Source organism: Serinus canaria, chromosome 4 (genome assembly GCF_022539315.1).
Source record: "Serinus canaria isolate serCan28SL12 chromosome 4, serCan2020, whole genome shotgun sequence".
NCBI lineage: Eukaryota > Metazoa > Chordata > Aves > Passeriformes > Fringillidae > Serinus > Serinus canaria.
Genome location: NC_066317.1, coordinates 36,094,715 through 36,120,446, shown reverse-complemented (window position 1 = coordinate 36,120,446; position 25,732 = coordinate 36,094,715). Strand labels below are relative to the sequence as shown.

General features: G+C 35.6%; 1 protein-coding gene across 1 annotated transcript in view; it reads left to right on the top strand.

Moving 5' to 3' along the window:
* GLRA3 (glycine receptor alpha 3) overlaps positions 1-24,319 on the top strand; it is a 56,463-nt gene extending 32,144 nt beyond the window's left edge. The window contains exons 5-8 of the mRNA XM_050973705.1: positions 1,240-1,377; positions 13,433-13,647; positions 15,179-15,331; positions 24,050-24,319. Of these exons, the coding sequence (XP_050829662.1) occupies positions 1,240-1,377; positions 13,433-13,647; positions 15,179-15,331; positions 24,050-24,319 (776 nt within the window). The remainder of the gene's footprint in view (positions 1-1,239; positions 1,378-13,432; positions 13,648-15,178; positions 15,332-24,049) is intronic.
* Positions 24,320-25,732: the final 1,413 nt, after the last annotated feature.

The following is a 25,732-nucleotide window of genomic DNA, read 5'->3' as shown; positions in this document are numbered from 1 at the left end:
TTCTGATTTTTCACAGTTTATGGCATTTAATAGTGAATTTTAACTGTGTTTATGGAATATAATGCAATTTATAAGAAAAGCAAGTGTTCTATTGATATACGCTTGTAGTGGCTTGAGCTCTATTTACTTATTTAAAAGGATTTGGTGCTCTCATTTTTTTATCATATTTATCCAGCTTCAAAAAAAAGTGCCAATTAAAGCAACAGTCAGCCTGAGTTCCTGTGAATAACTTTCAACAGCTTATTAGTATTGGATTAAAGCAGAAAGGAAATATTGCAATGAAGCTGAAAGCTATATAAATCAGATGAGAAAAATTTTCCTTTTACCTTCTTGTTCCTTCTAGTGAATGTGGCTTAAACTTGAATGAAAATATGAAGCTTTTTTTTTCCCAGTTTTACTAATCAGATAAAATTTATTTAGAAAGAAAATTAGAATGAAATGCCTGGGAAAGTTAACAAATCATATACTCAGAAGAAACAGGGATATTTTCCCCAATGACAAATATTTATCTGAGAGAGGGAAATAGAATGGAAAAGTACTTGACTGTTGCAAAGTCTCAGCATTGATTAGTATGTCTTTTGCTGTTATAGCTAATCTTATACACATGCATGAGGTATGGATAAGTGCAGGAGTCTGAATATTAAAGCTGAGTGCTTAATATCATTACATGTCACAGTCAGTTAATGTGAGAAGATTAAAAACAATTCCTTTCCCATGTCTTGTTCCAGTTTGAGAGAAAAGCAGTTTTTCAATTCAACTAATACTACTGCAGAATTTTGAATTCATTGTTGCCTTTGAACAATTTGCACTTAACCATTCAAATTGACATCAATCCATAAGCATAACTTTGACAATCTACATTTCACCTCAAGCAAAAGGAGGAGGAGGAGATCTGAGTGTAAAGGACCTATTTTATCCTTCCTGTGTTGAGGAGAAAAAGATGTTCCCAAGCACTGAAGAGATTTGGATGTTTAGCTAATTTAAATGCTTTTGTTGAATCCATCAATAGACCATCTAATTATAAGGATTTAAAAGAGTTTCATAAGACAGCTGTTTTGTCTCTTCCAATTCAATGTGGTATAAAATGACAGATAAAAATTTGTGATTAAGAGGAACAAGCAGACCATCTGTATTACCTCCTTGGTATAACATTTACTTAAAATGTTTTCATTTGATATGGTACTGCTTTTCAAAGTTTACAGCAGACTTAGAGTTCATTTGGGTTTTTCTTTGTTTTAGTTGGATACACAATGAATGATCTCATTTTTGAGTGGCAAGAAAAGGGAGCGGTTCAAGTAGCAGAAGGTCTCACTCTGCCACAGTTTCTGCTGAAAGAAGAAAAGGATTTATGTTACTGCACCAAGCATTACAATACAGGTAGGAAAGTGATTACAACTGAAAAGATATTTAACATTTATTGTTATAATAAATGTCACAATTGGGGTATATATTAAATGTTCTCACAGAATTCAGAAGAGGGTTAAAACATACAGGTGCTTTGTTAAAGGTAATGCAGTTTTAATTACTGGCAAAGAAACTAAAACTACCTGAAGACTGAACAAACTTTAATTTTAGGTACCTTAACAAAATAGAGTTGAAGTAATTCAGAAACTGTTCAGTCAGGGGCTTTACTTTTTCAGTAGGTGCTGTGACCACATTTACAATGTGGGATCTGAAGAACTACTGAAATCCAAAGGTCTACATGCAGTGTACTAATCATAGCCTGGATCAGTCAGGAAAAAGGGACACAGGGCTGCCAAGCCAAGTTATCCCTGCCCTAGTTCATGCAGTAAGGGAGTGAACTGAAAGGATTCTTGGTGTGCAATGGCCAGCTGTACAAACTATCCACGAGTATGCAGTGACAGGACAAGGGTGAATGGATTCACACTGAAAGAGAGTAGGTGTTGATATCAGGAAGCAATTCTTTCCTGTGAGGGTGGTGAGGCACTGGAACAAGGTGCCCAGAGAAGTTGTGGCTGCCCCATTCCTGAATGTGTTCAAGGTCGGGCTGGATGGGGCTCTGAGCAACCTGATCTAGTGAAAAGTGTGCCTGCCCATGGCAGGGGAGTTGGAGCTAGGTAATCTTTAGGGTGTCTCAACTCAAGCCATTCTATAATTCTCTAATTCCATGATCCTGAATTGAGGCCTTTGTTGAACTGAGATATTTAGCTCATCTCTGGGATTATTTGAAAAAGGAGGGGATTAACATAAATAATATAGTTATTATGTTTTTATTTTTAATTGTGAAAAATTATTTTGATAACTGAACAATCACAAGCACAATAATCCTGAAAATCAAAGCCTAAGAATGCATAGTTTATATATTCTCTTAAGAAAAAAAGAAGCAAAGCCTCTTCCATTCTAATCCATATATCTTTTAATTTTTGCTTTCCAGTATGATTAAACATGTCTTAAAATTTAAGATTATAATGATTCATTTAGATTCTGCTGAAATTTCAGGGAGAGAAAAATTGAATAAGTTGTGTTTATAAGGAATGTCCTGCTACAATCAAAATTAAGGAGGAATGGTTTCCAGCACTGAATTTTATCACAACTGCAGTGCTGCCCTAAGAGAAAGGAAGGTTCTCTCAATTGCCATTTAGAGGAGGAAGATGCTGATAGAAATATTTTGAAGTGTTCTCTAAAATAAATTGTAAATACTTAACATGCACTTTTATTGTACAAATATTAATATCTGGATGATCCTTGAAAATCTTCTGAAATTTGTGATACTTATCCTATAGCAGAGTAATTTTTTCACTCAGACATTTCTTTGTTAATGGTGAGATAGAAATTTCTATTTTTCCTTTCTACCATAATCCTTATGGCAAATAAGAGTTTTATTTTCATTATTTTCCAGTCTCCTTTGAGATATACACAAAACATAGCCTTTCTTTATAGAGTTCTGCTTTTGTTCCATTTTAATGAGTGTTTGTAATTGCATTCTATACCCTGTATATGATATTAACTAATGAGAAATCATGGTGTGGAGTAGTCTTCTCTTTTTTCTAAAGTTCATTTGCATAACATGATGCATCAAAAATCTCCGAGAAATTAAGGCATTACTGTGATGCTTAACCTCATACTGAATGGAAACCTGGTTTGAAATCTCAGAATTTCCAGTGATTTCCAAACTCTCCATCCCAAGCTGAGTTGTACTCTTACTCATTTGTCTGAGAACTTACATTCTAATCGTCTGAGTTCAAACCTTGTGATTTGGACTAAAACTTCATTTTTTCAATATTTTGATGGCACCAACTCTGTTTCAAGCCTATTTAACTTGGTAGCAATTTTTATCTAAGGAAAAATAGGAAAATATGCTATGCCTAGGCACATTATGTTAGGTTACGTGGATTCAACTCAAATGTGCTGTTTTTTCACTGTTGCCCTAAGCTGAGTGCAGAAGCAGGAGCACCAGGTGTTATTAACTGCATGGTTCTCAAGATGTGGCTACAAGTGTGCTTGTGTCTGCAGTTCTGTCACATTTGGTGCAAGGAGGGGTTTATGCAATAGCTCTAGAGGACAGTGTGGCCAACCAGCAGCCTGCTGTATTCTGTTTTGCTTTGGCCAAACTGCATTTCTGTGGCCAAACATACTCTGAGATGTGAGTGCAACCCACAGCCCTGGAAAGATGAAGCTCATGACTGTACTGAGAAAGTAATTGGACCATTTAACTTGTCCACAAAAAAATCAAGGCATTTGATAACACAGAAACCTTGGAAGCCTGGATGCAGTTAGAGGATGGGAATGTTAAAAGATGTCAGCAAAAGATAAAGCAATTGCACAGCTGTGGGACCTGCCTGTGGTGGGCAGGGGGAAGAAATATGATGCTGATGCTGAGCAGCAGGTGGAAAGGTATGTCCTCACCAGAGGAAGCAGCTGAGTGGCCTGCTCTGAGTTACAGCACCAAAATTACAGGTGCAGAACTTTGTCAGGGCACATCAGAAAGACAAGGTGGTTTTACCCAAGAAGGACTACATTTATTGTGACAGTCTCCTCTTCAAGAGAACAGTATTTTGTCCAAAGTATTATTTTTTTAATTCAAATCTTCAGTATGAAGCAAATTTAATCAAATTAGAGGGGTTTGGTTTCTAGGAGAGTAAGAATTCCTTTTATTTCTCTGTTACAACCAATATTATTAACTACCATTTGTAGGCTAAAACCCCACAAACATTATATTAAAAGATAACAACAACTATTTCCATTATGTCACTTGGATATGTGACCAGTACTATATCTTCTTAAGGGTTCTGCAAGGAGATACTGCAGGCAGACTTGCCTTTAGGATACTCCACAAGAACCAAAATTTACAAAAAGCAATTTTTAAAACATGATATCAAGTCTGTTTCTCTAGCCTATGACAGATTAGGTAAAATGAATTCTTAAAATAATGTTAAGCAACTGCAGCTGGTATGCAGTAAGCGACCAAGGAAGAGTTTTCAAATTAAATTAAGTAACAATACAGGGTGGAAATCTCTTCTGAGACATCCTGTAAAACAGAAAAAACATCCCAAAATTCTCCCTGTGAAGTAAATTAGCATGAAGCTTCAGGACAGTATGTAGAAACTCATCAGTGCATGTCCCATCAGTGTTTCATGCCCAATTGAAAATGGTTCACTGTAACCAGAGCTCAAAAAATAAAGTAAATATATGTCTAAATATAGAGACATACCAGTTTCAGCAACAGTACAGCAAAATGGCTCATCAAATCTTGTGTTCTGCAGTGACACAGAAACATTTCTGATAATTTTCATGTTTTGCATCTACAGGCATATCCACAGTGACCAATTTGGAAAGTGAAGTAGAATCATAACAACTAGAAAAATCACTCATAAACCATTTACATTACAAGGATGGTCTTGCTTTGTCACATTATGTGACATTAATTTCTTCCCTGGGCTGTTATGCAACACCTAAATGTTATTTCAAACACAGCTGCAAAAAGCCCATTATACATTAGCATGAATTGATACATAATGGCATTGGCTAACAGGCATAAATGAGTCTTGGCTTTACTCCTGCATCATGGATAATGCTTTACATCCACACTTGAGTGATGCTGCTCAGAACTGTCTTGGGTCTAATAATGCCTTTTGCATCAAAGAATTGGATGTAGTGGTCCTGGAAACAGCGGAGCTGTGATTGCTGCACTCACCAGCAGAACTGATAGATTCTGTGAGTAACCTTGTCTGATAATTGCAGTCTTGATGAGCAGCATGTTTCCTTAGCTCCTCGCTTCCCATCTGACTTCCTAATATGCACATCCCAAACACATTTTTTTCTCATGATCCCATTTGTTCCCCCATCGTCAAAAAAGGTGCTTAACACCTGTAGATTGTGGCCCTTCTAAGTCTCACCTTCAACCAACCTAGTGCCTTTTATTCAGCCATCTTGCTGCCAGCTTGATGACAGTGATTAAAGGGGACATAACTTTGATGTCTTACTCTGACAACAACTCAAAGCCTTGCTTGTGTGGACAAACACCTAAAACACTCTTTCTGAGACTGTAGGAGTGCTTTTTAAGACATGACTTTTTAACTTCCTCAGGTTTCTTTTCCTAGAGCATTACTCCAAAAAGGAGGCTTGTACTTTTTACCCAGGAGGTAGTCTATGGGTGTGGAATCTCTAAAGCTGCTCATTCCTTCACTGAAAAAGCAGAAATTACAAACACTTTGAAAAACAGAGCCTATGGCAGGCTGAGGATGTGACCATCCCTAGGCACACAAAATGGCACTGCCTGACTCCAACAAGGCATTTTTCTCAAGGGCAGAGAGGTTACAATTGTCAGCCCTGCACTGATCAAAATTTGAGCATTCTACTTTAAAGATTCATTGAATAAAAACTCATCATCTGTCCTGAAGTGGAAACATTACATCTGGATGTCTCTTTAGCTTATACTTCTCCCCTCTCTGACCCAGCTAATGTAGTGCAGCACATGACAAGTCTTTCACATCACAAGACTTCTGTTCATCTTGATATCTCTCAGGCTCCCAAGCCTGGGAGACCTGCTGCCTACCCAGTCCACCCCCAGCTTGTATCAGGGCAGGGGTTTACCCTGTCCTTATCACCCATCTGTGCATTTGTCTTTGCCATGATGTTGTGCTGGCTTCTCCAGCCTACGAAGGTCCTGCTCAAGGCAGCTCGGTTCTCCTTTCTGAAGGACATGAGAACTACAAATGCAAATTTATCAAGATGAGAAAGAAATAGTTTCTCTTTTCCACATTTACTTTCAACTGCCTTTTACTGCAGTCATTATCAGTCTTACACCAATGTCAAGTTTATCACCTGCCTCAGTATTTTCTTCCAAAAAGGGCTATGTAAAGACACTTCTTTCCTATCCAGTAATCTATGTAGCCTAAGTCAGGTGATAGCCTCAGCACTGATTTCCCTCAATAAACTGCTGATATCCTCAGATTGAGACTTGAAAGAAAGACTGAATGGTAGTGCATTCCTAGTGTCATTTAGATAATCTTTGCTTTAGATTCATAGACAAATGCCATGTAAATGAAAATTTGTGTAGTGCTATGTGTTAGACATTGGAAATTCATAATTTCTATCCAGGCTGTATGAAGACAGATATGGTGTTTTATACATTTTATTATGAGGAAAACATGAGGACTTTTATAAGCAGCTTTTATCCGCAAAGTACACTCAAATTGCAATGTATATTAAAGTGCAAATTGGAAAGTTTCTAGAGACTGCACTTAACAAATGCTTTTTTTATTATCCTGACTTCTTCTTAGAAAGGTATGAAAATTATTTCAGCTAAGTTTACTTATATGCAATCGTTTTATAAGTAAAATCTCTTGAAATAATGAGCTTTGCATACACATAATTTATGAATTTTATTTTTTGCTTAAAAAATTTCATCACTAGAAGGCAGAGGAACAGAAAGCTTTTGGCTGTATTTCAGTAATAATAAAACAGAGTTGCTCTCAAACATAAGTGTCACATTCTTGGAAGAATAAAAAAGGAAATGTCTTTACTGGAAAAGGAAATGTCTTTACTGAAAAAGGTAAAATCGAGTGGACTGCTTTTCTTGTGGTGATCCTGATAATAACTCAAACAGGAGAGAAAGTAAAGGGGACAGAATTGCCTCATGGAAAAGTCAGTTTATATATTTCATTCTCCCCCATCCCCTCTATGAAAATCATCCACTATTCTGACTCAGTTATGTATAACATGCTGTTGCCAAGAGATGTTAATTGCAATCTTAATTTTAGCAGATGCAGGGAAAAAAAAAAGCACTCAACAAGAGGCAAAAGGAAAGTGCTGGTGGTCTATGTGATCCCTCTTATGGCAACATAGAAGATAAAATTGTCCTCAGAATTTCAACATTGACAACTTCAAACAAATCTTTTTTTTTCACCAATCCGTTTTGTCTGAAGACAGCTGGAGCCAAGAGCCACACTCTCTTGGCTCCAAAAGGCAGTGACCTTTGCCAGGGTGATTCCATCCTGTGTCCTAGATAAAGCATTAGGGTTTGTAAATGCAGGGCCTTTAATAAAAGCGTTGATTAATTACCTTATGAATGGCTTTGTCTCAGGACAGTACTGATCAAGGCTCATCCGTCTGGACCTTTAACACACAGCTATTGAAAGGACTAGCTTTCCACTGCTAGCACACCCTACCAGCTCAGGAGGAGACAAGTGCCAGAATCAGCATTAAGGAAGGGCTGGAAAAATAGAGCAAAGTCAAAGTCTGTGATGGCTTGCAGTAAGATCATATTTGCAATTTGTATTATATGTCATGAACTATCCTCAGTGTGGGTTGTCCTGCAACAGATACTTGTTTTGAGTAAATATTTGTCCTTGCGCAGGGAGTAGATAGGAATACTCAAAGCATGGTGGTGACAACCATTTAGAAAAAACCTGTGAATCCAAGGTATTAAACTTTAGAAAGCAGTCAAAGACATGAGATACAGTACACATATTACATCAACCTATACAAAATCTGTTTCTTGAGTCCACCTATTGTTTTCTTTTGGAGGAAGAATCTAACTTTTGTCTTGAGAAGAAAGAACTGTCATTACTTTTATCTCTATAGAGAGAAGTGTGTCAGCTGGCTTCTACAATATGTTGTTTTTTCCCCATAAAATGACAAAATCTGGTTTTTACATGTCTAAAAATGTTAAATACAGCAGAGGTCTAGAATAACACCAAGAAGGAAATCCTCTGTCTAATGCAATTTTCCAGCTCATTTTGAATTTAGGATCTCTGTCAGGATATAGGGAGTAGAGGAATTGAGGTGCTTAAGAAATGGTTTTCCAGAAGACAGACAAGTGGGAGAAGCTCTCTATTGCATTAAGAGATGTAAATCTAAGTCAGCCATTTAGGTTGAGCATATCCTAGACTACTGAAGTAGTCTCACTCTCCCTTTCTCCTTTCTTGCTATCTCTCAGTTTTTTTCTCTAATTTCATCTAAGCCTTTGTCACTAGCTGTTTTCTCAAGAGGAAAAATGAAGTGTTGTTGCAAAGGAACAGAACCAGGACAGAACATCATCACAGTTCAATTGCCCCAGGATTCTGTTAGCAAATCTCCATAACTAGCAATATTTTGATTGCCAGACTGGCTGCTTGTTGGCTATCAGTCACTGGTAAAATCAGAATTGTGTAGCCTACATCCATACTGACAGATGTGTTGGAATCAGAATATGAAATATTTACTCTCCATATCCAAGACACATATTCTGCAGAGCACTGTAAAGACTTATTAAGATTTGCCTAACTCTGTTCAATTTTGCTAAGCTTTAAATCATCTCTATTCACCAAGCATAAGTTTCTTCTTTTAAGTGAATAGACTAATGTAATTTCATTAAGCTGTATAGTCTTTTAGCCACAGTCCTCTCTATATCCATAGTATAGTTCACAGTAGATAATTTATTAGCATTATCAATGGCTTACAAAAAAATTTATTAGCATTATCAATGGCTTACAAAGTCAGACTACCATTTACTACTATCTAAAGTAGTATCAAGAATCTTCAGCAGATAAATCTCCATTCTGCATAGATTAACAGTTTAACTCTGCATGCTTAGTTTTTTTCTCATTTGTTCATACTTATTAATTTCATATTTTATTATGCTATTAATTTTAAATTTTATAGTAGTTTAATAACTGTTACTCCTTTCTTAATTATTTCTAAGTCACACTATTTCCTTGACTCAGAATCCTGAAGTAATTCTCCCTTATTAAAACTTTCTGTATAGCTTCAGAAACAGCTACTCAGCCTTCCTGGGAATCATAACATGTTTTTGACATTGTAGGGGTACAGTAAGAAAACCTTTCCCCAAAAGACACCTTAAGGGCTGCCAAAAGGAGAAAAATACTTTAAACTCCTACCAACTCTTACCTCTGGGACAATTTGAGACAGATGAAACTATAAGAGAGGAGTCTTTATGGCTTGAATTTACAACTTATGCTTGCTTTTTCTTGCACATCCCACACTGTTGACAATACCTTTTAATGACACAAGCATACTGCTGCCTGCATAGCCCATTTTTTAAACAGTACATGCCCCTGTCAGAGGAGGCTGTGTAGCGTGAAGATGACCTCAAGTAGAAAAATGCTCTTCTTGGGTTGGCCATGGAAGAAACAACAAAAATAGTATGTGATCTAGACACTGACTCCAAAGAAAAGCAATTTATGCTTTCTGAGGAAAAGTCATATAGACTGACTACAATTTTATTTTTCCACTACACTAATGGTTTCAGTATGGACATTGCTTGGAAATCTTGCCAGTTCAGCAGCTCTAACATTGTTGTTACCATAGAATATGGGTAAGAGATAAAAATGCACCATCACATGCATATACACCAGTATATTCACTTCACATGCACAGGTGTGATGCTCATCAAGTCAGCACTTTTGGGGCCTTTAATGCACTTAAATCCCTGGTTGGGCTAGACTCACAAACATAAAAACTGTAATCTCAGTTCAAGAAAAAATATTTATTTTGGGAAGTCCTACACAGTTTTTCTTTCCTTTACGTAACAAAAATCCATTTTATGGATTGTGTGCACACTTATATTTAGCCTTAGTCTGAAACTACCATCAGGTCTTAATTTGTTGCTCAGCCTCAGCAAAGCTACAATACCAGAAGGGATTCCTGTCCTCCTGCTAGGCACTCTCTGGGACATTCACAGTGCATATCAAAATTAACTGGATCTTACCCTTCATGTACTGGAAATGAATTACTAGAGCAATGCTCTTAGTTGCTTTTCTATCTCATTCCCCAGCTGAGATGACTTTATGGGTATGTCTCTTTATGGGCATCTCTCTTCTGATCCATTCAAGCATCCAGTCCAATAGATCAAACCACAGCTAACCTGGCTTTGAGTTTGAAATGGAATACAGGAAGAGAAAGGAGGCCCACAGCTGGCTGCTGCCTCAGGTGGGAAAAAACAGCACAGCCCCTGCTGGCTGGAGCTCACATCTGCTAGTGCAAGGCTTTTATTTTTCCACTCAGCTTCATTAGCCAAGTTTATGCAGGTGGTTCTGATTTCAGTCAGGAAGGGTAAAAGCTAACATCAACTCTTTCACATTTAGACCAGAAACTGCTTCAAGTGCAGTGCTGAGACTGACTGCCATTTGCAGCCTTTCTCCAACACTCAGTGGTGGAGCAGCAGAGAGGGGTAGCTGGGTAGCCACCAGTCTTCCTGAGGAGATGCTATATATTAATTTTTCAGTGCTGCCCTGGAAGAGAGGAACACAGTAGTCTTGACTAGGAAGCACTGGAAGTATGCCTGGCAAGTCCATAAACTCTCTGGGTCTAGGACAAAGGCAGGACTCTAGGTCACACATGTTGTGGAGCTAAACAAAGGTATTTTTCTACTTTGAGACAGATTCCACTTTCTCTTTTTTTTTTTTCAATTTTTTGTTTGGTCATGGTGTTATAGGTTTAGAGGGTTTTTTTTCTCTTGGCCAATGATGTTTACAAAAATACTAAACCAAGCAAAAAACGCTTTTGTATAACTCCTCTGACACATCAATCAGTCCTTGTTCTGGCCTCTTCATTATCCCTGCTTTTTTCTCTCCTTCCGTGGGGTTACAATGTATTCCATTCACACTTCTTTCATTTAGAATCTCTTTAATTTTTTTAGGATTCTGTTGCTTACAATTATTCTTGTCTTCCTCCTTAGTTCAATGGGATCTGTCAAATTTGCAACCACATAAAATAATCCATAGCTACTATATTATTTACTGTTCACTGTTTAGGACCACTGTTTTGTCCTGAGTGGTCTGTAATAGTCCAAGTTCACTGGAATCCTCAGGAAAGAAAGTCAGATCTCTCATCCCACATTTCTCGGGATGGAAAAAAAACGACATGCAAAAAATAGCTAATGTTTATTGAAACTTCATGCATGCATGTGCTTATATTATGCAGTCTGATGCTCCTTAGTTTTCCTTCCTAATTTGGTTTAAAAGGAGAATATAGGACCCTATAAGAAGAAAATGTTATATTCTGAGCCACTCTTGCTGATATGATGCCAAATAAAAAGGCTTTGCTTAGACCTAGATTGGGCTGGTGCATTTCTGTCACTCCTTACCACCACAATTTACTGTGATGTATGAGACACAGACTGCTGCTGTCCAAGGCTGCTGAATTAACACAAAGAATGTTACAAAAAAACAAATCCTCAGGGTAAGAACCAGTTTGTAGTAAGAAAATGTTTCCAACAAAGGCCAGTTAGTGCAGAACTTCTGGTATGTGGGATGTACTGAACTGCCAAGTGAAACACTAGATTGCATAGGTGTACTTTTGAGCACAATGGAAGAGGAACATAGGGGAATATCCTGGCCTTTCCTCAACTAACCACCAAAATCCCATTCACTTTTTTAAACCAGGATTTCATCCCGTGACTGGGGCAGAAATTAGTCTTGAAGCTGTGGTAGCAGATGGTTGAGCCAGGATCTGGGACACAGATTTCGGGAGTATAGATAGGATTCAGAAAAAACTGGCAATTAGGAATGGACTAATAATTGAGCTTGCAGATATAAAACTCCTGAGATACAGAATGTAACCTTAAAATCAAACATCATAACTAATGTCTTTCTATTTTTTTTAGTGGCTCAGCAGAATAAAATTGCCGTTAAATTACATTTATTATGGCATCATAGAAAAATTAAAAGAACTGTTGTGAAAATAATAAAGTTCAGAAGCACTCATTATTCCCAGAATAAAAAATATTTGTTTGACTTTATCTGAAGTTCATTTCTGTATGCCTAACACTATTTTCACAGCATAAAACACAATATATTAGTATAGTATAAGCTTAAAAATCCATTACATAATTTTTTAATCTGATAAGTATCAAACCTATATTAACGTGGAAAAACGTTTTATAAAATGGCATTTTGGCGACTAGAAATTGATTAGGAGAACATCTATCAAAAATGAGTGGAAAATATAACAGAAAAACTTCATACCACTTAAGAAATATATAAGAATATAGCCTTCCTTGTTAAATTCAGAATTAGGAAAAAATTTCACTCAAAATAAGGAAGAAAACTGAGTTATGGGTATTTGTTGCTGTGAGAAACTGTTTTATGTATACACCACTTGCAGTAACAGCATTGCCTTCAGCACCATCCATCTGTGACTGATATGGCCATTGGGCAGAATTAGAAAATCTAATGAGGCCGGGTCAAGATCTGTGAAGTAATCTACAGTTTGCAGGGTGGGAAAAAAATACCTAACCTCACAACAATCTGGTTAATCTAAAAATATGGGTTTATGAAATTTTTGTGAGCTACCAGTAGATTTTCTTTTTCTAGTTTGAATAAGTCAGTAGAAGTTGCCTAATGTTTAGTACCTGGAAAAAACTAGGTCATTTAATGTCCTTCCTAAAGTTTCTCTGGCCTTTCTAGTCTTCAGACAGTGTTTGAATCTTGATCATTTCTCTTATGAGCTGAAACCATTTAAATGGGGACACAGGGAAAGATTTAGCAGATTCTCCTATTGATAACCTAATGCCCATGCTGATATCACTATATTTTCCCAATTTTTAATAAAAATAAAATCAAGTTTAAAATTGAACCAAATAAAAAGATGTTTTACAATGGGGAAGCAAGCATTTTCCTTGTACGCAGAATGATTTCCAACTCATAAGTCGCAAAAAAAGTGTGATCTCACAGAGGAAATTTCCTATTGTTGTAATGAATTGTGGGGTTTTTTTAATAAGAAAATAAGAATTTGAAATTTTATCAAATTCTTAATTTTTCAGATATTCTGCCCCTTTTCTTTCCAATAGATACTCCTGTTATAATGGGGGCTGTCTTTATTACAAGTCACTGTGGAGAATTCAAAACATAAATCTTTTTCTTGAGAACAAATATATTTGACATGGCATATATTCTTTAAGAGTGTGCACTAGATGTTAGCAGTAAAAGCATTCTATTTCTCTTGAATATTTCTTCTTTGTTGCAAAAAGGAAAGTTTACGTGTATTGAAGTCCGATTCCACCTGGAGAGGCAGATGGGTTACTATCTCATCCAGATGTACATACCGAGCCTCTTGATCGTGATTCTCTCCTGGGTGTCATTTTGGATCAATATGGATGCAGCTCCAGCCAGAGTGGCTTTAGGCATAACTACTGTACTGACCATGACAACACAAAGCTCAGGTTCACGAGCGTCTCTTCCAAAGGTAGGCTAAATTTCTTTTTTTTGTACTATATTAATCATAATGCTATGTGGCAAACACTTTCAGTCAACCTTATGTGTTTTAATTATTAGCATCCAATCATTTCCTGAACCAGATAAATAATTTTGAAATATTTAGGGGTTTTTGGATCCTCCAATCAAAAATATTCTATTTCTCAACTGTCTCTGCTATATAGCCAGCCACGTATCTAGTTAATTCCATAAACCTTAACAAGTAGTGAAAACAACATTATTCAGTTTTATAGAAACCCTGTTTATCAAGTGTCAGACTCATCCTTTTTCACATCCCAGTATCTGGTGACATGCTAGTAGGTATGACTGAAATTCTAAAGGCCATAGATTCTTACCATAGATTCTCAATTGTATTCCTTTCTAAAACTGCCTAAATTGTGAATTAGCTCACTAGTTACAAACACATTTACATTAAGATGTAGAAAAATGTGAACCTTAACAAATCCAAACAATTGCACAAAATTATTCTAAACACAGTGAAAATCACTTAAAGATTAATTCTATTAATAATTTCATTTTCCGTTTCATTTTAAGGCTTACTCTTTGACCATCTTCATGTGCCATTGCAGCTAATAGAAATAAAATGTATACAATAAAATAAACAAATTTCAATTCTGTATTAGTTTTAACATGATATTTTTATCTAATTAACTTCTTTTTTAAGTAAAACAGATAGCCCTAACAGATTTGAGCATGCTTTGTGTCCCAAATATATGGAACTGAATGTATTTGAAATTAGCATCAACAGATAAAATGGAATGTTCTAAAACCTCAAAAAAACAACAATGTAAGAGGCTAACAGTGAACTGCAGATTATTTTGTCACATTTTGAGGCCTGAAGTTAGCTATGTTTGCTTGTACAGAAAAGCTCTTGTAACTCTGCAAAGACAGAGTAGGTTCAGATCATGTCCTATATCTGGTCTTGGCAAAACAGGATTGCAATGAGCTCTGTCCTGTTTCTGATTTTTAATACTTTCACTGTGACAAAACTACACGACTAATTTGAAATTATACATTAGATTTCCTGTGCCTATATTAGCAAAGAATGAACCTATCAGGCCAATCTCCTTTACCTATCTCATTTCTTCTACTTAATTTTTATTCCAGAAACTTTCAGCCACATCCACTTTAATACAGGAGTTCTAACTGGTCCCACTACAAGCTATTTTTCACTTCCTTAGTGTCATTTACAGATCTCAATGGGACAAATGAAGAAAGAGCATGTGTTTTTTGAGGATTATTTTGTTTGTGATGTAATACACTATAAGGATCTGTTAATGATTTAAACACATTTTGTAAAATACATTTTTTTAACAAAAACTCTACATTTATGAATTGAGTTGTTCTACCTATTATTGTCTAACTTTCATGCAAGTTTTTTTTTGATGAAAGTATTGTTGGGATATGGAAATATTAATGCACTTCCTCCTGCCATGAAGTACTAAACTTCACATCTGTGGAACATTTTAACACACTCAGGCTGCTTCTGCCTCCTCTCCTAGGTGTCATACGTCAAAGCCATTGACATCTGGATGGCGGTGTGTCTGCTCTTTGTGTTTTCTGCCCTTCTGGAGTATGCAGCTGTAAACTTTGTGTCGAGGCAGCATAAAGAGCTCCTGCGTTTCCGACGCAAGAGGAAGAAGAGCAAGGTAAAAGTAACGGTGTTCCCAGCTTTTGAAGGGTCTGACAGAGTTGTGCCGGGATACAGAGTTAATTTAGTCAACACACTGTGGCTTGAAGTGGCAATAGAAATAAAATGGCAGCACAGCATCAAATTCACTCTAGGCAGAGGGTCACTACAAGGACTATGAATTGCATGAATCCAACTTGAATTCTTGAAAGAGGGATTAAGAGGGATTTAAATGAGGCATGGGCCATGCAGAAGCTATCTGCACACCATGAATTTCACTCTGTTGGAAGAGTTAGATTATACTTCCGTGAATGAATGTTACTGGCATTTAAGGCAGTTTTTACTACTGTGAGATTCAACACATGTTGTTTCCCCATTTTATTCTAATACTCAGTTCAAAGCCTTAACAGCCATGTTTCATGTAAATATTTTTTAATACACAAGGTGCTTATTCAAATAACGTTATTGGTAGAAGAACAAACATTTTACTTTAAAATGCCGGTAAGTTTGGGGTTTTCTTCTTCTGTCCAACAATTTTGTTTAGGTGCTCATATTATTGGTAAGAAACTTAATTATAGTAATGGTTATTAGTATTTATATGAGAGCTGGAGCTATAGAGACTACCAGTAAGATAACTCACTACCAGTGTGCAAAGCCAAATAGCTAAGGTTACAAGTTTGAATTTTGAAAACTGTAGTTAAGTCGAGCAATAAGGAACATTTCTTACAATGTGTAACTCCTACTTCAGATTTTACAAATCGTAAGTAGTTCTCCAGTCTACTTATTAAATGAGCAACCCCCCAGCCACCAATATAATGCAGAGCCTGTCACTATCAGTCACTATCTAGAATATTACTAGTGGATGCAAGTCTGACCATAGCTAAATGATTCAGTTCAACCATCTTTCATTGCTGAAGACTTAGTCTGCTGCATACATCAGCAGAAGAAGATATTTTACAAGTTTTCCTCTTACTTAGAAGATCTGCACTGCTGTAAAGCCTACCTAAGCAGTCTCTGTTAGTGTTAAAAGGCAGGCCAGCCAGCCAGGTGAAAATGACATTTTCATACATTTGCCTGTCTGTGTGGTGATTCCCGGACTTTTTCTGCTGCTCAGAGAAACTCACATACTGTAGACTAGAGGATGAGTCTGACTGCAAGTACCTGTGTTCAATGTTTGACCCTGTGAAAAATCTTCTTTCTTCCTGCTGACAGTAGCAGAAAAAACAGCACTTTTGTTACAAGGTGTTAGTTCTTGGAATATGGCAGCTCTCTGAAAGCTGTCCTAATGTTTGGAATGGGAAGAATGGGGTGGGGCAGACAGGAATTACTGGATAGGGTCTAGGTAAGTCACAACAAGTGAATTGTGTAACAAACAGCCATGGTAAGTAATATATTTAGTCCATTCATCTTTCTCACCATGTATTATTGTTTCTTCTGGATCTCAAGCAAATTTACCAGATTCAACTTTAGTGATATCACTTTTAAATGCAGGTCAATTATTATGACCACAGGATTAGGAAGTGGCAGAAAGTATCTTCCTTCCTCAGAATCAAACTAAATTTCTTTTCAGCTCCCTCTTAGCAAGACTTCAAATTCACCAAAGACACTTGTTCAGCAATTGCAGTCAATTAAATTTCAGCCTAGAGGTATGTGAGAGAGGAACCACAATATAAAAAGGACTTCTAAGAATAAAAGAACTTTTACAGAAAAAAGGTTTGTGCATGAATAACCACTTTGACTTTAGTGTTTTTCTGGATTATGGTATTTTTGAATTCACACTTAAAAGTCTTTATTCTAATTTTACACTTTGTTAGACAGTCTTTGGCTTCAAGTAGATTGCCTGCTAAATTCTCATAAAATTACAGAGTTAGAGTTAGAGACTTTAGAGTGCACTTTTAAAAAGCACTTTTGAAGTACTTTGCTTTGATTCTGAAGGATGGAGATCTGCAATGCTTTTCTTCATAATGTACTTCAGGTGAGGGTATTAAATCTATTCAGGGGTATAGGGCTTTCCCTTCTCCCTGTACCTATATGTTTCACCTTGAGACAAGCTTCTCAGTCTAAATTTACTACAAAATTCTTTGTTCCTCTACAAGTTTATCATTTTAGGAAAATAGTAATTTTTTCAGAAAATATCAATTTAAATGATTAAAGGTTTTTTAACTCACTCTAATTCCATGTAGAGTTAGAGCTCCTGGACAGAGTTAACCATTGAGAATGCAGCTTCTCAAACTCTACAGACACCTCAGCTAATTGTTTCTCTCTTTCTCAATGTTTTATGAAACCTTTCATTGCCCAACAAGTATACAGGACTTGAAACATTACAGCATTGAGATTCTATCTCTCAGAAAGAAATTTGGATCATATCTTAAACCCTCTATTATATGAATAATACATGAGTCTTAGAGATTAAAAACTGCAGTTAATAACTTGCCTTCCTTACCACAAATGTTATCACCACAATTTATAACAGGAAATGCAGGCCTAGGATCATAACTCAGATTAACTTGGTTTTCCTTCTTCTTTTGTCTTTTTCAAAGTCAGTTACTAGAGCTCAAACTTATAAAATTTTGCATGTTTGTTATTCCTTTGGACTAGATCAAACAGCCACTGGCTCTCAGGGATTAGATTTTATTGACTTTGAAAACTGCCATGTATTAAGAAATGTTCATTTGACCATAAAGTCAAGAGGTGAAAAGAGTTTATGTAAAAAGGCTGCATTTAAAGTAAACTTCAGGGGCTTCCTTGGACATTACATCTTCTTCCTTTCCAAAGAGAAAAACAATATTCTATTCAGTATTATGTACAAAACTATTAGAGAAATAAGCAGATATGATACATTATTAGACTTTTTCATTCTGTATGCTTACCATCTTGGAACATTTTCCTAAGATCAGTCTTTTTTTACCAGGTGAAGTCTAAGTGTTGAATACAGATTTTTTTGGCACTAACATTTTATCTACAAGGTTACAGGAAAACTTCTAATGATTAGACATGTTGCAAACATGCAAAAAATAGATCAGTTTCAGTTTGGAGATGTTTCATTTCAGGTATGCTTAGGGCAGCTGAAGAATTTCCAAAGTCTATTTTCTTTGTAATTAGTAAGATATGCTTGTTGCAAGAAATATTTACTTTTACCAAGTAACAAAGGCAATAGTCCTATGATTGAATTTCAGTGTCTTTGGGAGGTAAGTGGATCCATTTTCCTGACTTAAGTAAAGGTCATTCATACCTAATTCATCCCAGCCAAAAAAAATTCCTGAAGGTCCCCTGAAATCTATTCCAATTGTTTAAAAAGGTTTTTTTTATTGATGTGGTTTTTTTACCTGTCATAGCTTGTCTAGAAAAGACACAGAAACCAGATTGCTTCATTCCTTCATGTCACCATTTGCACATTTCCATTCAGTCTTTTCTATAAATATTCCCAGTGGACAAAATTTTTGGTTTGGTTTGCTTTGGGTTTGGGGGTTTTTGTTTTGTTTTGGTGTTTTTCTCATTCACCTTCCCTGGAAATTCTCCTAATAAGTCCATATAATTCCTCAAAACTATGTTTGCAACATGAACAACATGAAACCTATACAGTAACAGTTGAAAGCAGCCAAAGGACCAAGTGATGCAAGTAATACAGCTGTTTATCTGAACCAGTTTACCATTTGCCTTTTAAACAACATCATGTTACTGACCCATACCATGATTGTGATCTTCCATATCTTTTGGGTCTTTTTCCAGAGAAACACCCTGCAGTGACAATGGCTTTCCATCTAATAAAAAGATGATTATTTCTGGCTAAATGTCATATTTATTGATTCTCCTGTATTTTTCAGATGCTTTGTTCAAATCATTGAATTCAATTTTATTTCTAAACATATCTTCAAACAAATTTTCAGGTTTTCATAGTTTTGAATATTTTAAAAATTAATGTAAACTATGGCTTATATCCTTCTGAAAACACAGAGGAACTGGAATCTCTCTTTTAAGAACCATATGTTTGAACTCGGATAAGACCCCCTGCAGTAATTTCTATTGTTATACAAATTACAGTTCTGTACAGAACTGCAATAAGACATTTTGGCATCCAGAGTTCATCTATCTTTGCCATTTTCCTTATGCTTTTTCCACTTATAGTCACTGCCTTTTTTACACACCATCTGGTTCATTTGTGGCCTCCCTTCCCAGACAACAACATCAGCATCAAAGGCAATTCTTAGGTACCACTGCACCCTCTGGCTACCATTTTTATGATTGTAAGTATGGACTTCACTCAGTGATTCCAAATTACTTAAAGGCAAATTTCTTTTCAGAGGCCCAACCCAGTTTGCAAAGAGGAAGCAAAAATTTGGAAGTATCTGCGATTGTCTTATAAATTCATTTACAAATGAAAGCTTTTGTTGCAACATAATGTGCAACCTACTCAATGTTTTTTTCCAATAAGCATCACAGTAGGTATAGGAGATTTTTTTTAAAGGGTCTAATATGATTACACAAATGGCATAACCAATCCTGAGAATGGGAGAATTTTGTTCCCAATTTGAGACTTTATTTGATACTTAGTATATGAGCCACAGTTCTTTGACAAAAAAAGAAAACTGGCCAGTGAAAAGAGCAATTCAGAAATATTATGTTACCATTCCTTCAGAATGAATGTGAATTATTCATTTCCTTCCTAAAAGACAAAACAAAACAAAAAAAGGCAGAAAAAGAAGTCATACAGGGATACTGAAACATACCTATGATCTTTGTTTTTTTCTTAGTTGCACTTACATTCTATGGGAAAAATATTAACTGTGTACATATACTGAATAATAACAATTTCATTTTAGGTTAGCTGTTAAAATATTTAGGTTTTGGGAATATTCAGTCTATTAGTTCTATTTTCAATATCTAAAGATCACCATATCTTTAGAGAGGAAAATAGACATGAAAACTAAATTGTCTTTAATGGTAATCGCACCTTTTTTCTTTTGTTTTCTTTTTGGTCAACCATCCATTTTGATGAAAGTATTTTGAGGGAGTTCTTGATGGAAATGAAATCAGTGAATCATTACAGCATAGCAATGGCTTGAGATGTGCAGGACGTATAGACGGGACTTTGCCTCAAATCTACAGTACAAATTTAAGGGTAAACTATTGAGAAGATGTCCCATTTGTCATAATGTGCTATCCAATCATTTACAGAGGCCCTGTCCTTCTGTCTACAATAACATCTTCCCATGTGAACTTCATATACCTTCATTGCTACCTGTATGTGATGACGTGAAATGTTATTAAAGGTACTGTCTTGTCAATTTCATAATCCATTTCGATCTGTCTAAATCTGGATTAAAACACACTACTAAAATTCTGCACTGTTTGTAGTGCAAAAGTACTCAATACTACTTTCCTTCTCAAAACTGAGCAACAAAAAAGAGAGTGTTCAAATTACCAAAGTCAAGGCTTCAAATAAGTTTTCAAGTTGTTACAACCCCTTACAATCAAATGGCTGTGGAGTTCTTTTCAGCCCTTAGGTACGTGTTATTTCTCAAGATAAATTTGTTACTAAGCACACTAACTGAAAACACCATAGTCACCAAACTCACAGTTTTCTATTCATTTATAGCTAAGTATTTTGTACAACAAGACTGATACAGAAGTAAATGAATTGAAATTATTTTCGTCGGACCACCAAAGAATTCTAACTTTCCAAATAAAACTTCTTATCTAAATTTTTTCCATTCCTTAATTGCATGCATTTTAATAGAAATGATAAAATATTTAAATGTAACTGCATGCAGAACAACTTTCAAGTTGTTAATTCTAAACCTGAATGGGTAAAAAATGTATTCAAATCAAACTCTTACTAAAGTTCATTCATAAGATTTTTAAAGTTTTATCAAAAATCTGTAATAAATAGCTTTCTGTAGTGATAATGCACGAAAAAGGTCACAAAAGAAACAAAAGCTTCCTTATCACTTAAAAAAATAATTCTATTCATTCAGCCAATATGCAGGACTTTTTCAGGAAGATTCACTGTAAAGGCTCTCAACTGGGTCATATAGGGTATTGTCCTTCAGATGATTTCTACATCTGTAGACTCAGGCACATGCATTCTGAGACATATTTCTAGTCAAAAAGAGGGATTTTAGCCAGTCAGTCACTGACAGAAATGCCTTCAAAAAGGCGCTCAAAGCTAGTATTGATAACAACAGTGACTGCATCTTTCCTCCTGTGCACAAGCACCCTCAGATATGAATCTGAAGCCAACCTAGTGATCTTTCTGCATTATGAATCTGCTGGAAAACTTGCAGAACCCTATTTTGAATATTCAAGCTGCTGCCCCCGAAAGGAATTCTGGTGGCTCTTGCTATCCTCCAGAAGGTCCTTTCCTGCATATCCATCAGCCCTAGCACTTGGGTGTCACTTGGCTGGCTCCAGCCATCCTGCCTGCCCTCGTGGAGACACCATCCAACAGACACTGGGCAGAAATGCTGGACTCCTACAAGGAGCTTCACATCAGTTCAATACAGAGAGCATTTCCAAGGACTCTGCTTGCAGATGAAATACAGGAGGTCTGTGAGCACAAAAATAAGGAGAGACTTGGCCTTTAAAACATTCTAGGGGATCATTCCATTCAGGGAAACTTGAAACAAAGACAGTAAAGTCTTATTATATAGTGCCTGATCCTGAAAACATGCACAGCTGAAATCTGCTACTCAAAATAATAATTTTATTATCTTACTCTGCCTGTGCAGTACATATGAAGGTATTTAAATGGCAAGTTTATAGTAAATTCTCACAGTACATGCATTTCTAACTTAATATTTCTCTTATCTGCAACACAAGACTACAACTATTCTAGAATACTACTATATTAAATATGTTATTTTCCAGTCTTAGCTGACAGGAGAGGAACACTATTGCAGTAATTAAATCCCTGTTTTATCACGTCATCAAACAATGATCCTATCATTTTGTATTTCTGTTTTTCATTTCCATAGTAAAGTCAGTCAGTGATTTTTCCACCTCCTTTACTTTCATGTTAATTTTTCTTTATTTTGTTTTTAAAGGCAAATTCTAATGTAGATTTTAGATATAGCAGTTTCAGTGAACTTTATCAGTCTCACTATTTATTCAATTTACATATATGAAGAAGTTTTTCAGTAGGTTGATATTTACAGCTCTACTGGATTCTCATGCTGATGACCAAATAGTTCATTTTAAATATAGTAATTTATCTGCATTCTTTTGTAGCTAACATAGTCAATTAATATTGATAATAAAACTGAGACTTTTTAAAAGAAAGTAATTAACAATTATTTGATGAAAGTTTTAAATTTTTTAAATTACTCTTCATTGAAAAGTGGTTTCAGATTTTCAAAATGTCAGATATTTTAAAAATGAAAAATTTGCAACTCTGGATTTAATTTGTGCTCATCGAGAAATTGCATTCTTATAAAGAGGGTAAAGTACAACAAAAAATGCTTCTAACTATTGAATTGAAATAGTAATTATTTGACTTGCTTTGGCAAATAAATATTTTTTAGACTTATTTTAATTTCAGCTAGGAAGAGCTTTAAAATATCAAAAATTCTCCTACAAAAGAAAAATTGACATCTGCTCAACTGTTTTTATAATACCCATAAAAATCAGTTTTTACAATATTTATTCAAGAATTAATGTCATAAATCCTGTATTTCACAAAAGTGTAAAATCCTAAAGCAACTAGGCTATATAAGACATGAAAAATTTACATTCCTGAATTTAAAATTAGTATTGAAAAATGGTGAATGCCATAAAAATTACATAATTATTCTTGAGTAGTCTATGAAAAAAAGGATCACGCTGGAATATATTTCAGAACCAAATCTAGCCCAGACTTCACAGATTATGCATCATTTATTTGTCTGCATATGTGCCTTTTTTATTTCTTGAGGATACCTAGGTAAAGAGAAGTAAAAAGATGTCTCCAGACAAGAGCTACATTTTTAAATTGTGTGCTATGAAAATATGTGTATCTTTAAAACATCTACCTTTTCTGTGCCGTGTGATTAAGAATGACTTTCTTTTATAGTTCCTTAATCCTGAATGTCTTTGCCAGTTTTCCCCTGAATTGACAAAAGAATGAGTCAGAAGAAAAATCTGGCCTTTAGCTTCCATTTCCTTTATTTTCAACTGAGACACTTTGCCTACTATTATTTTTATCTGATGCATTCACAGGGAACGGCAGAAATTAGCCATACAGATAAGATTAATTAAATATACAGTGGCCAAATAGGCAGCATTCTCACTAATATATGAAAGTGCATATCATTAGTGATTTCATGATGAGCATCTCTAGAGGCCAGGATCCTGGGCTGTAAGGCAATGTACAGACTTCACAGCTGTTTTCTAAAAGAGCAGGGTGAAATTTGTCCTTTTGAAGACAGCACATATTTACTGTAAATGGGGAAACTTAAACCAAATCACAAGTTGTGTGCCCAGCTGCCACTAGTTTACCAGGCTTTCTCATTTCTCTAAATTGATTACAGAATCTATAAACAAATAGGAAAATTCTGTGCTTGTTAACAATCCAGCAATATTTTTTGGCAGACTGCTAGGGATGAAATTTCAACCAGTTTAGATAAGGTGTGGATTCAGGAAGTCAATGAGGTAATGGTCCAACTGGTATTTAGCAACAGGTAAGATTTCTGTAAACAATAATTAAAAAAAAAAAAAACTAGCAACACTTCTTGCTCTTTTTCTTTCTTCTGTTATTTTTTCCCAACAGGATGATGACACACGTGACAGTCAGTTTAGCATTACAGCATACGGAGTGGGCCCGTGTGTGCAAGCAAAGGACGGAATAACGCAAAAGGGGCCAAATAATCCTGTTCAACCTGCACCAAAAAGCCCTGATGAGATGAGAAAGGTATTCATTGACCGGGCCAAGAAGATAGACACAATATCCAGAGCTTGTTTCCCATTAGCCTTTCTGATTTTCAACATTTTTTATTGGGTAATCTACAAAATCATCAGGCATGAAGACATTCACCAGTAACAAGATTCAGGCTTGCAGTACGTAAAAATCGGGCTGTCACACTCAGCAGGAGGCTTTTTGTTAGGAATGCACATCAGAGGAGTGACTGGAAGAGTTAAAAACAATGAGGGGGAGAAAAAGGATCCTGCATGGCCTGCCATGACCAGCTGTAGTGGGATGGAAGAATGAAACCCAGAGAAGATACATCTGCTATTGCAAACTTTCCTTGTCAAAGAAATTAACAAATTTTCATTGAAAATCACTCTCTACTGAAGCTTTACTGCCAAGTATTTATACATACTGTTACATAGTGGTATAATTGTACAGTACTCTTTGATGGTCCTTAAATTTTTTTAATTCTGGTGTATTTTTAATTTTGAAAATGTTTCCAGAATACCCTAGGTGAATCCCACAGTATTACAGAATAGACTAGTGCTTGTAAGTTTTTGTTCAATTTTACAATATAATGACAAATTACTGATTGGAGAAGACAGCTTGAAGGACTTGATCTAGTCTTAAGGACAGTACTGGTGGTTTTACAGTGAACATATTTAACAGTTTTAAGTAATTTAATTTATTCAATGTGCTTCATATTACTGTTCCCCTGGAAGTTGTACATTGAAATAATCTCAGCACAAGGTATACAGCCTAACAATCTACATTTCATGTGAGAAATAAACTAAGATTTCTAAAGTATTGATTCCTGCAAAGGATTTTTTTTTCTTTAAATTACCTGTACTTTGTTAATTGAAGCATGTTCTTTAACCTTTTTATATTTTAAGGGGTTTTTTTTTCTCAATTCATAAAACTCATACAGCTTGTGAAATAGACAAATTACATCAAAATGTTGCAATGCTTCATTTTGATTCAATGCAAAGAGATCTTGGACCAAAATTGAAAGCAAAGAGTCAACTGTTTCACTGAAGCTTTTGGAGGATGAATACAGTTATGCTTATGCACATTCATCTCCTATACATTGCATAATTCCAGGAAGTTTAATTTATGAATGTGTCCAATTTTCTGACTCATTCCTTGAAGTTTGTTAATGTGACTTAGATACTGGTTAAGAAGCACTTCACAACTTTGGAAAAGCACGCAGCTCTTCTAAAACAAACCAAAAAAAGACCTGGAATGTCTTTTACTTTTCTGGATTTCACATTAATAAATAAGAGAACAACTAAAAAAACTCTTAGATCTTTCCTGTTTAGGTTTAAATAAGCCATATTAGTTGCTTCTTTGAATTGTAACACCATGGAACACTTTTATGGCACAGAGTCCAGGAAAGAGTATTTATTTTTGTCAATCCATTGGCAAAAAAAAAATCATGCTATGATGTAGAAATATAATATTGAGTTATTAGATACTCTAAGTCCAGTCAGTGAGGCTGCTTTTCATTGCAAAATATTTTTATTTTGGACATGTTTAAAATCTGTG